This window comes from Anolis carolinensis, chromosome 2 (assembly GCF_035594765.1).
Source record: "Anolis carolinensis isolate JA03-04 chromosome 2, rAnoCar3.1.pri, whole genome shotgun sequence".
In the NCBI taxonomy this organism is placed as follows: Eukaryota; Metazoa; Chordata; class Lepidosauria; order Squamata; family Dactyloidae; genus Anolis; species Anolis carolinensis.
This window is the reverse complement of record NC_085842.1, coordinates 150672003-150685241: the sequence shown is the minus strand read 5'-3', so window position 1 is coordinate 150685241 and position 13239 is coordinate 150672003. Positions and strand designations below refer to the sequence as shown.

The window sequence follows — 13239 nt, the reverse complement described above, 5'->3', positions numbered from 1 at the left end:
TTCCGGGCTGAGAAAAAAGTTCTTTTACACTCAGCAGCTTGGATTCCTTCCTAGGAATAAACCTACGACATGCTTGCAATCTCAAGAACAATTTTTTCAGAGAAAAATTGTGTGATTGTAAAATAAGGAACTGATTTTTCTCACGGTTGAACCCAGAAAGAGAACATCAGTAAGCAACACTGTATTCCAGATTATCCTTGTAGAAATACCCTGAGAACCTGAAGGACAAGAACTATTCTGGTGGTGAAGATGGAACCGGTGCAGCGGAAGAAAAGGGGTTACTGGTTCCCAAGCCAATCAGGAGGTGGCAGAGCAGCTTTCCTGTTGTCCACCAATACCAAGTGTGGGCCCAAAATCTACCTTTACGGCCAACAAAATCTGAAATCCCATTTTTTACATGAGGTTTTTCTCTGGAGTAGGCAAAAACATGGGGGGGGAACTTTACTTTTTGAGGAAGATTGGACGAAAATGATGCACTAAGACTATTATGGGCATTATTTTAAAGGTCAATGATCTGACACAATGTACAGGAACTTCTTAAGGGTCTTCCTGAAATGTACTCTAATACCTACCTTGGCACTAAGGCAATTAGAAATTAGCATGGATAATGTCTAAGGGCACATTACACAACTTTTGTTGAGGTTATAATAGCACAAACGTGTTGGTAATTCTTACCATTTTATTTGTTTCTTCAACATGCAAGCTTCTACTACTCCCATGTAACAACGTTAACTTCTATCAGTGGTTGTATTGAGAGATATAGCAAGTATTTGAACCACTAATACAGAGCTCCATCAGAGGCTTTATTTCTCCTTTTTGATGATCTGAAGTCAAGAGATGAAAAGTATAGCTGCTTAGTAGAGCAAGTATTCTCACACTTACTCCCTCCCTCTGCAGATTTGGTGATGACATCCCTGGCATGGAAGGCTTGGGAACAGGTATGACAGAACACATTTTTCTTTCTTTATTAAGATACTAGTTTGGGTAACCGGTGATGCCCAGTCTATTTGAAAGTTTGGTCCAGGTCCATCATTTGTGAGGGTCACAGTGGCCTGTGGAAGTAGCAGCCAATAGGAAAGCTGGAAGAAACATCACCATACCACCGCACACATCCACATATACAAACATTCACTTTTATTATATAGATTTATAAGCCATACTGCATCCAGGGATCTCAAAAAGAAACATATAAAAAACTAAAAGGATATTAAATCAATTTTAACATGAAAACAAAACAATTTAAAATAATTTAAACCACAATACATACACATTTGGATAAAACTAATTACCGATCATTCCTGCAGGTTTAATAAAAAGCCATATTTTGAATATTATCATGTATCAATACAGTTAGTACAGTACGACTCCCGTTTTCAGTTGTGATACCTTCCTGGACTGTCCACAGATACGCAAAACCATGGAGGATAGCAAACTCGATGCCATAGAATCATGGTAGAAGACTAGAGGGAACTTGTTTTGTTGGATAAATGAAACTGCAGATACGGGGCTTGAACTGTATATGGATTTATCCCAATAATGAAAAATCTGCCATACCAAGCATTAGCAAGAGCAGATTCCTTGCGACATACTCCACTCAGCACTGCCAGAACTTGATCACCTTCGAGATATTTCAGCCTCCTATCCACGTGTTGAGTGTTTTGATAGTGGGTATACCCATACTGTGTACCTACTCTCAGGATTCTTTTTCCCTAGAATACATCTGAATAAACAGGAAACCTTTTTTCTCCTTATGAACACTCTGGATAGAACAGCTAAGTTTCACTGGCTTATTTTACCTAAACCTGTGGTATTGCTGGCAAGCCAATTTGCCAGGTGTTGGAAAGCCTATAAAATTTATGTAAGAAACTATGGAGGAACCACACACAGGCATCCTACAGTCCCACATGCAGCACTGGATGAAATAGGCATCAGGGCTGAATCTAAAGCATGACATGCTGCTTGCACTATATAGCTTAGGTATTTGCACAAAGTAAAAAAGATGCCAAATTTAAAGAACACCCAGGCTGCTCTTTCTTCCGAGTTGGTTGACAACCCTCAATCCATGTAAATACAAAAGAGAATATTTGTTCTCCCGCTCCTTGAGTGACATAGAAATAGTTGACCTTTCACCTCAGCCTGTCTCTTTCCCAAATGGCCTTGTTTGATTAGCTGTGGGCTGTTTCTTGGCCTCCGACCCTCTTGTATAGCCGTGTCAAACTACCAGTGTGTCCACAAGAGCATACACTGCTTGTGGCAAGCTCTCTCACAAACATATCTCAAATGGTTACTCAGAATCTGTTCTATTTATGGTTATGATACCCTGTAATTGCTCCCATTACCAATTGTCATAAAAGGTCTAGGGCGGATTCCAGCATAGCAGTCTGATGACTTTTGGCAATATGGGTTGCTTTGATGCCTCTCTTTTTCAGATATCACTGTGATCTGTCCATGGGAAGCCTTCAGTCACCTGGAGCTCCACGAGCTAGCACAATATGGGATCATCTAACCACAGAGTGGCCAGAAATGGAGGCCGCCAGGCAGTGGCTTCTACAACCTTGCAAATTACCTCTCCCAACAGGAATTAGTTCAACTTCAAGAAATGGAAAAAAACTAAAAAAAATCAAATGAATTAGCAGTAGGTTTGATTTTACACTATATTTCCTGCAATTAACCCCCCTCCTCAGCTTTCAGTTAAAGGGTTTGAAAAAACACCTATAAGATTGAGAAATTGTCTGTTTTGAATATATAATGGTTTCATCATTTGCTGCAACTATCTTTTTTCCTCTTATCTATGACCTGAAAAACAAAACTTATGCTATTCTAAAATTCCTTGTCTAGAAAAAAAATAGGAGGGCACAGAGTGAAAGTTAGAGGGACTGCAGTAGCAATAAGAAGACTTTAGATTCAGAGGATGATAGGATAGGAATGATGCAGTGGTAAACAGTAAAATTCAAAATACCACATACAGTAGAGTCTCACTTATCCAACATAAATGGGCCGGCAGAATGTTGGATAACCGAATATGTTGGATAATAAGGAGGCATTAAGGAAAAGCCTATTAAACATCAAATTAGGTTATGATTTACAAATGAAGCACCAAAACATCATGTTAGACAACAAATTTAGTAGAAAAAGTAGTTCAATACGCAGTAATGCTATGTAGTAATTACTATATTTATGAATTTAGCACCAAAATATCACGATATATTGAAAACATTGACTACAAAAATGCGTTGGATAATCCAGAACATTGGATAAGCGAGTGTTGGATAAGTGAGACTCTACTGTATTTACTCATGTCTAATGCACCATCAAATCTAATGCGCACCTCAATTTTCAAAACCCTAAAACCCAAAAAAATATTGAACATATTATGTGAATTCAATGTGCACCCTAATTTGAGAAGGTAATTTATTCGAAAAAGGTGAACATTAGATTTGAGTAAATACGGTATTAAGACAGCCCTATTATATGTAAAGAAAACATATTTTTCCTCTCTTGGAATTTCATTCAGCTTTTAAGAGTTACTTAAAAAAATACCCACAAGATAATTTTGACTGGTAGGAAATTGCCAGCACTATTTCATGCATGTTCATTCAAAAGGAATTACCAGTTGTTTCCACTGCAATGTGAACTGAATTCCGGTTCACACAGACATATCTCACCAACAAGAAGTAATTCAAATTGTAAATCTCTACTATCTGGAAATATGTTAGTAGAGGATTGTAATCTAAATTCCTCCTTGTTACACAGATACATTACTGTAAATTGGAATACACTGATCAATTCTTGCTCAGTATCAACATGTTTCTACTTTGTCCATACACGAGGAAGCCAAAATATGAAGCAGTGCATTTCTGTGCACTCAGCTCATGTCCTTCATGAGACTTTGTCCTCTATTGCAACACTAGTGCAATGTAGCTCCTATTGTTCTCTGATGCTGATCCCTTTTTCATTGGTTTATTTTTTCTGAGCCAACATGGACAGCAGAGTGGGGACTGAATTGCAAAGATACAGCTGCATGTAAGCAAGCTGTGAAGGCAGATAGAAGATACATCCTCTTACTTCTGAGGCAAGTTGTCTTCTCCCCGTCTTTGAGCCTAGCACTCTAGAAAGAGCAGGGAAGAAAAACTGCCTTCTTCCCATCTTGTTTTCAGGATGATAGCACAGAACGTAAAATAATGCCATTTTCATTTCAATGCAAAATGTTGTCCAAATAATTTGCTTCAAAAGAGCAAGCTCTGGGAGGTGTTAGAAGAAAATGCAGCCCTTTAGTAGAATGAAATGTTTTATTCCCAACAAGATGCAGGCACTATTACTACATAGCAACAAATGCCATATCAAGAGGAACTTTGAGCTGAACAATATTGGTTGAGTAGCCAGCATATAAATCTGGAAAGGATCAGGGAGCTGAGGCCATTGTAAAAAATTGTCATTGGATCAAGGAGTGGTGCATATGGGAGCAAATCACCCCTTACAGCCAAGTGTCAGCAAAGTAATTTTCATTGTTCAACTTCTAATGGTAAAATAATACATTTGAAATTAATAATAATAATAATAATAATTTTAATAACAACATTGTTCTTGTTAGAATTTAATGAAACATGATGAGAAAACTAAAGTACACCAAGAGAAAGCAAGTGAGCAAAACACTGGTATATCTGCACTGTAAATGTTTACATGCAAGTACAAGTTAAAAAGTCTACTTCAGCATGCCAATATAAAGCATAGTAAAAGGCATTTGCAATAAGTGCTGTAATAAGTTGGTTAGTAAAGATAAAGGTAAAGGTTTTCCCTGACATTAAGTCTAGTCGTGTCCGATTCTGGGGGTGGGTGCTCATCTCCATTTTTAAGCTGAAGAGCTGGCATTGTCCATAGACACCTCCAAGATCATGTGACCGGCATGACTACCTGGAGCGTCGTTACCTTCCCACCAATTGATCTACTCACATTTGCATGTTTTTGAACTGCTAAATTGGCAGAAGCTGGGGCTAACAGCGGGAGCTCACCCCGCTCCCCAGATTCGAACCACAGACCTTTCGGTCAGTAAGTTCAGCAGCTCAGCAGTTTAATCCGCTGCACCACTGGGGGCTCCAGGTTGGTTAGTATCACACACCAAAAGGCAAACAGGGATGAAAAGCAGTACAGTTCCTAGGGGAATAATTTCATAACTTATTTTAACCATTAGGGCATTGGGAAGGTGTAGGATGAAAGCCAGTTGAGAGATACTTCTCTTAAAGATTGGAATTTGTTCCTATGCCTATTTCTAAAACTGGCTTTCAAAAAAAAGATGAAAAATTGATTTGTAGGGAAGCTGCTTGGCTATAAAAGATTCTCCAGCAATGAAGGCCAGGTCATGAGATTCTGTACTACAATACCTTTCCAATCTTTGTGGCTATATACAGAAGCCCTGAGGGGCAGTGTACTGAATGAAAATGTAGCATTGATGAAAGAGAAAATAGCAGAAAGGAAGGAACAGAATTAATTCTAGCCAGAGACAATAAAGGCAAAAGCAAGAAAAATTCAGTCCCCCGTATCCTGCTCTAGGAAATTAATAAGTATAAGGTAATAGGGCTTCTTCTGCAGTATTCTAGATTTGCTATGCTCAAACGATCAGTAATAAAATCCCCTTTGTCTATGGTCAGAAGAGAGCCAAAATGTTCCCTCCCCCCTACTGTCATCCTGAGTTGTAGCAAAGGCAATGCCTGCCAGGAGCTTAGTGGCTAGTAATAAGCTTCCTACTTCAATCAGAATCAGAAACACAAAATAAGAGGCAATTGCCCCCGTATGATTATTAAGCCATCTGCTCAGCTGGGGAACGCAGCCTCCAAGATAGATAGTGCTCTGAGCCACAAACTCCTCCAGGGCCAGAGCACCAAAGCCACACTGGGAATTTGGGATGGTGCCATTTTCCCGTGGATCCAGGCAGCAGGAAGCTGGAACACCGCAGGCTTGCACACCTGGGGAACTGCAGTTAAAATACCTGAAAATTAACAAATCAGAACAATCAATTCACTTGTCTGGGCAACCTGGAGTCTCATTGCTAAGGTTCTTACAGCATCCACTTGTTTCTTGGTACATGCATATATAGACAGAAGATGGTATCTAAACTAGTAAGGCTACTTTGTGCAAGCATCTCCTGCTTTGATAGAGATCTCCACATGCAAAAAGAAAAGCCACCATCCAGGATCTGAAGCTGCAAGCATAATGATCCATACAGACCTGACATTTAAAATCTGAAAGGACACACCTTTTCCACCACAGACCTAATGGACAAACAGCAACAACAGTGTTTGTAACGACTTAGGTCCATAGAAACTATTGAACATGGGAACCGAGGGGTAGAAGGTGCCAATTTCAACCTCAGTCTGAAGAAAGAAAGTGAACAGCTGGACCAGCCAAGAGATTCTTACCAAAATGCCCTAGAGTAGTTCATGGTGTGCTTCCTAACTCTATGGTTCAAGCAACAAAAGGATTTATTTATTTCGTGTCAAAAGCATTGCATAACAAAAGGATTGATACACCTGGAGATGAGTAAACAATGGCCTTGCTCCCAGAATGACAAAACCCAAATCTGATGGCACCAGATGGTTCACTATATATAGGAGTTAATTGAATCCTGTTTCTTCTTTGAAGCCTGGAAGTAAGCGGTTACAAGGGAAGGCAGCCACCCATAACTAGCTGCTTGTGGTGGTGGGAGATAATGAGGGCATACTGAAGTTACATTTCAAAAGTAACATAGGAAGAAGAAACTTGTTTCACTGATGTAAAGAGTATCAATTTTTGGTTACTTTCACATATTTGCAAACACCTCAAGATTTCCTATTTTAAGTTTATTTGTTTTCAGAAAAGTAACAATACTAACATGGAGTACAAGTAATGCAGTGAGGTGTTTTTCAGCCATGTAAAAAAAGAAGCAACATATTGGTTTCCAAATACTATGAAGAATAATGGTAATGAATCACTTTTATGAAGCAATTTCTCACATTGTGCTCTTCTACTGCTGCTGCATATGCAATTATTGGGCTAGTTGTCTTCTCAGTGAGAATGCTTATGCTAAAACTGGTTATTCATGAAAATTGAGAATAAACAAAGCAAGTTAGAAATCCTGTGAATATACTATTATAAAGGGCCAGTGTGATGAGTATAGGACTGCAACTTTAGAGTCCAGTGTTCATTTCCTTGCTTGGCCAGGGAAACCCACTGGAGGCCTTGGAGAAGTCACACTTCATCAGCCTCAGAGGAAGACAGAAAAAAGGCCCCTCTGAACAAACTTTGCTAAGAAAACTTCATAATAAATTTGCCTTAGGGTCACGATAAGTCAGAAATGACTTGAATGCACACAACATTGTTTTATGAAGAACACAGATCAACATTTGCAGAGCACACAGCATGCAAAATAGTTTCCTTAGAGCTGGAGCTATCTCGCACACTTCAGTGCTAATCTAGGGAAAATCACTTATGCTTAAAATTATTTACAGCTAATTTGCTCCATTAACGTTACAGTAATTAGCCAGTTCTAGATTGGAGCATTTTTTGAGTAAAAGTCTCATTTGAAATAAAATCAGTTAGGCTTTAATGAGACCAAAATGACAGCAAGTAAAAAGATTTGTAGTGCTAGGAGAAGCCCAAAGAAATATGAAGACTATACCAAATGAATGTAGATCGACATTAGCCCCACCACCACAGGCATCTGACCTTTTTCAGATCAGCTGTAGGCATCACTGTGAGAGAGACATTTTAAAAACTTCCAACATCACATTTTGGAGCAAAGTTCTGGAACATGTGATGCCCTCCCAGATTAAGGGATTCCTGGATGAAATTGAATATTTAGATCTGTTTCAATCTGACCTGGACTGAGACAGATTTGGTTTCTTTGTGCCTACACAGTGAATTGGATAAGAGGAGTGTGTTGTTGGTTCTGCTGGATGCCCCAGCTGCTTTTGAAAGCATTGGCCATAGTATTTTTCTGGGCCACCTGTCTGGGATGGAACTGGAAGACTCTGTTTCACAATGGTTCCAATCCTTTTTGGAGAGGAGAAATCAAAAGGTAATGAATGCTGAGGGACTCCTATTCTACACCTGGCCATTGACCTGTGGATAACCTTGAGACTTGTTTTTCCCCCCATCCCTCATTTTCTATTTGTTACCTACATGGAACCACTGGGAGAGATTATCCATGGTTTTGGAGTTCACTATGACTAGTATGATGGTGACACCCTCTATCTTACTCTTCGCTATCTAACACTAAATATGCTCTTTCTGTATTAAACCAGAGTCTGTTGACCAGGAGTCCCCAAACTAAGGCCCAGGGGCTGTATGCAGCCCTCCAAGGTTATTTACCTGGTCCCTGCCCTCAGTTTTAGACTTAGGCTCACCCTAAGTCTGAAATGACTTGAAGGCACACAACAACAACAACAATCCTAATTAACTTGACTATCTCATTGGCCACAAGCAGGCCCACACTTCCCATTCAAATCCTGTTGGTTTATATTGGTTAAAAATGTTCTTATTTTTAAAATATTTTAAATATTGTATTGTTCTTTCATTGTTTTTTTTTTTGCACTACAAATAAGACATGTACAGTGTGCATAGGAATTTGTTCATTTTTTTTTTTTCAAACTATAGTCCGGTCCCGCAACACTCTGAGAGACCGTGGACTGGCCCTCTGCTTAAAAAGTTTGAGGACCCCTGCTGTTGACAGTAATGGACTGGATGAGGGCAGACAAACCGAAGCTTAATTCAGACAAGACAGAAGTGCCCTTAACTTGTTTCACAGAAAAGTGTCTCAGTCTGTGTTGGATGTAGAAATCTCAAGTTAGCAGCTCTTGGATCACAATTTAATCCTGGCTAACAAAATTTCAGAGGAAACTGCAGAGCCTTTGAACACACGTTGCTGCCAACAAGCAGCAAAACAGCAGATTGTTGAAAATAGGAAAGAAATATGAGGTGAAGACGCTCTGAGGTAGCAGTCTGAACTCTTTGTCTGCCATTTTTTTTCTTTGCAAGTCAATATGCATCTGCTTTCCTCCCAGACAATCTCAGAGACAGAAAATCAGCCTATATGAAGGGCAATCAGCCTAGGCTAAGAAATATATAGAGGGCGAGCAGAAAAGGAGGGAAAGACAGACATATACAAGGGAGCTAAAAGATAAAATGAAACTTCAGAACCTTCTGCAGCTTGCTCCCTCTCTGCTGGAAGCCTCGTCTTTCATGCCTTCCAGCTGCATACTGGGGACCTCCGTCTGGAGACACAAACCTTCTGCCATCCCTTTGTAGTATTTACCGGATTACAGCTGTACAGTTCAACCCTGATTATGGTTGCTTATAAGCTTTACTGTTAAGTATATACAGGTTTGCTTCTATAATCGTCCATCTATATAGAATAATCATTCATCTGATTAAATATTATTCAGCCTAGCAGCATATTCACATTGGATCTGTAATACAAATGAACATGGCCTAATTTTAGAAACCCACACAGAAATCGTTTCTGAGATTAAGGGCCCATGAAGTAGAATTAAGAACTGGGCTGGACAGTATCAAAACCAGCAAGAGCTTGATGTCAGCATTTCAAAGTTTGAAAAAGCTTAATTCCAGAAATTGTTACCATGACAGCCCTGTAGTACTAGTGCTCCCCCACCCTTCGTAACTATTGAAAGAACAGAGCAAGAGTTGCACCCCAAAGAAGTATCTACTCACAGATTTGTTTTCCAGTCTAGGTAAGACTCGACTCCACAGCACTGTAAGCCTGTCTGAATTTCATCCATAATGAACTGCAAGTCCAGATCATCCTGGTACCGCTGCACTGCCACCATGAGGGAATTTTGCAAGGAGACCTTGATTTGGTTTCTTAGTGAAAAAAGAATAATTCCACCAACAATTTCTAGGACTACAAAGGTGATGATGCCTGCAGAGAAAATCTTCAGGAGGCAGGTGTTCTCGATGAGGGCTCCTGTACAACCCAACAGAGACATAGCACTGGCTGCCAGGCCTGCTAATACAAAAAAGAGCATTGGGTCACTGCCCAAATGAGTTATCTGTTCATTGGCCAATGATTCCTTGTCTGAAAGACCCCAGATCCCTATAGCCAAGATGACCAATCCCACAATGGAGAAAGCCAGGTTCCAAACGAGGGTCAGGTATTTAACACAGCGGCTAAGTGAGTCCAGGTGATGATGGGAAGACTGGCTGAAACACCATTGCCCTTTCTCTTTGCTGTGACAATCAGTTTCTTCTCCCTTGGAGTTTAAAGGAGAGCCTTGTGCATCTGGATTGCCTGCCTGGTCAACAAAGGAGAGAACCAGAAAAGGGAGAAGGTGTGAATATTATTTATTTATTTATTTTATTTTATTATTTTGTGTCAAAAGCATTGCATAATAAATAAATTTAAAATTGATAAAATAAAGGAATATAATGAAAAGGGAGCATGCAATATCCTGATGTATACCTTAAAACCTCATGAGGGTAGGGGCAAAGCAACAAAAAAGGGCAGAGCGGTGTATGTTTAGAGCAGAAATATTCTTACAACACACCTTAACATAATATCTGTCGGGATTAATTCCACTGTGACTCTGACATAAATAAGATGGATACAGAGGCACTAAGACAGTGTGTGACTAGAATGCTGATATATACAATAATCAATTGAGAAAGAAAGGTTTCTATGTTTTACCTCAAAACTAGAAAACGAAAGGAGGAAGCTATCTTCAGCCTTGGTAGCTTAGAAATACAGATCCAAAATGTAGGTCCAATTTTGTAAGAGGCCTGCACCTCAACTGGCTTGGTGAGAGAAAAGTGGTAAAATAACGTACCGAGATACTTCTTTTAAAAATCTGGACCCTATCTTGTAATGATAGTGCAATCCCACATGCAGTTATTGGGAGGAAATCCTGCTGAATTGAATAGGTCTTGGTTTCGACTGTTCCAGTACCATGGGTAGCAGGAATCAAAGAGAAAGGAACTGCAAGCAAAGTGCCACAGCCAAATAAAGCCCTGTCCTTGATGCAATCAATGGCAGCCCACCTCTGACGGGAGTATTTAGAAGGGTACTTTGGGCTGGGTCCCAATGAAGATTTTTACTATTGGACAGATTCAGTCTGGAGACACATGAAATAAAAAGTGTTTCCTGGAACATTTTGAATTAGAAAATTTTCCTCAGCTTTATATTAACAGATCTATTTTGTTTATTCATTTTAATTTAATTTGACATGCTTCTTTAAGAATTATGGTTATGGGGCAGTTTCAATCAATCAATCAAGTGTTTTTGACATGCTCATGTTAGTAATGCTGGAGTGCTACATTCATAATTTAAGGGCTTCCCAGGAATAGCCACTTCAATAAGACTACAAAATAAATTAAAGTTTTATTTTTAGGTATATTAGGTTCATTCTAGCTGCCTAATTTAACATCATTCAGAAGAATGTTCCACTCCATTTTACTATTTAGATGTTGTTGGCCAGAGGCAAGATTGCAGGGGAATGTTACTAGAATAGACAAAATCTATGTGATCACCTTAGAAGGAAAAATAAGCATTTAAAATATCCAAGGAAAGGCCTGATGTGAGAAAAACTGATGCTTGCACCAAGGAATCAAGGCAGATCCAGAGAAGATAAGTGGAAAGAAAGGACCTCAGAGAATAAACTCTAATCATTAAATGAGAAAAATGTGAAGCTACTCATCTTATTACATCAAGTTGTTACTTAAAAAAAAATCTGGTAATGTAAGGGATTCTCACAGATTGACAGCTACTAAACAGTCTTTCTAAAACAGTGATGGGTAAAGTATGACCATCCAGATGTTATAAACCACAACTCCTATCAGTTATTGCCAGCACAGTCAATGGCAAGAAAACTAAACATTGCAATTCAAGAATACCTGGAGGTTCATGCTTTGCACTCTCCCATCCTAAGTATGTTTATTCAGAGGTAAGCCCTATTATAGTCAGTGGGACTTCCAAATAAGGGTCTTTGGAATTAATGATTAAGAACAAATCTCTCCCTTCACCATTGAAAAACAGACCAGAAAGCAATTCCAGAAAAAGCGACAAGTTCCAAAGACAAAAACCCCCAAATATTTAAAAAGGCAGGAACAACAACAAAAAGCACACTTTAAATCCTTGTGATTACCTTTGGTAGCAAAGCACTGGTTTCATCATTTCTCTTCTTCTTGTCCCGGAAAGAGAGTCCTTGTAAAAAAGTCCTGGAAAATGTGAAAAGTTTCTTTGCCATATTTCTCAGGTTAATTTGAAATCAATCTGCATTGCCCTGAGTCAAGTAAGAAAAAAATTGTAGATGTCTTATGCCACACCAGGAGGGAAACTTTAAAGCAAAGCCTTACAGTCATACTTGTATCATGTGAGAAATCACATTTTGGAGCTTAGAGAGCATGGCTTTGTCTTGTTGGCTGTGAGGGCATTGAACTGCACAGAAACTAGATGCATGTAATTTGTATATGGTTGCATACTCACAATGACTCTACATAACTGAATGCAATTCATAACTGTTTCTTATCATAATGATCATGAAAGACAGCTATTTTCAGAAGATTAAAACTGGATTCATTTTGCCTTGCGCATTCATGGTGTTATTATTTGGTGAAAATCTTATGGGGTGATGAATATCACGAGGGCATTTTACGGTATACAAAATGAGCTACAATTCAGCAGTGGCTTGCTGTTTTGTTTTGTGTTTTATGGAAGCCTATCTAAGAATCTTTCTGACTGAATAGTGGGATAAAAATGCAATAGACAAGGGCTAAATTCTGACCTAGATCCAAGAAAAGGATTCACTTGGACAGGAATTTGCTAAGTCTTAGGGTAGCGCAGTGGGTTAAACCACTGAGCTGCTGAACTTGCTGACTGAAAGGTCAGCGGTTTGAATCCGGGGAGCAAAGTGGGCTCCCGCTGTTAGCCCCAGCTTCTGCCAACCTAGCAATTTGAAAACATGCAGATGTGAGTAGATCAATAGTTACCGCTCCGATGGGAAAGTAACAGCTCTCCACGCAGTCATGCCGGCCACATGACCTTGGAGGTGCCTACGGACAATCCCGGCTCTTCAGCTTAGAAATGGAGATAAGCACCAACCCCCAGAGTCAGATACAACTAGACTTAATGTCAGGGGAAAACCTTTAACTTTACCTTAGGGTGTGTCTGCTCTGTAGAATTAATGTAGTTTGAGCCCATTTTAATTGCCATGGCTCAATGCTATGAAATCATGGGAATTGTAGTTTTACAAGGTC

At 39.4% G+C, this 13239-nt stretch overlaps 2 protein-coding genes across 5 annotated transcripts in view; one reads left to right on the top strand and one right to left on the bottom strand.

Moving 5' to 3' along the window:
• pde6g (phosphodiesterase 6G) overlaps positions 1 to 2711 on the top strand; it is a 24271-nt gene extending 21560 nt beyond the window's left edge. For all 4 annotated transcript variants that reach the window (XM_008104124.3, XM_062970831.1, XM_008104125.3 and 1 more), the window contains 2 exons: positions 898 to 938; positions 2430 to 2711. In XM_008104124.3, the coding sequence (XP_008102331.1) occupies positions 898 to 938; positions 2430 to 2506 (118 nt within the window). In that variant the 3' untranslated portion in view covers positions 2507 to 2711. The remainder of the gene's footprint in view (positions 1 to 897; positions 939 to 2429) is intronic.
• tspan10 (tetraspanin 10) lies at positions 666 to 13239 on the bottom strand. Its single transcript, XM_008104130.3, has 3 exons — positions 12129 to 13239; positions 9703 to 10283; positions 666 to 5983 (listed from the first exon to the last, which is right to left on the bottom strand). The coding sequence occupies exons 1-3, from the start codon at positions 12228 to 12230 to the stop codon at positions 5614 to 5616; spliced, it is 1053 nt and encodes a 350-aa protein (XP_008102337.2). The 5' UTR covers positions 12231 to 13239; the 3' UTR covers positions 666 to 5613.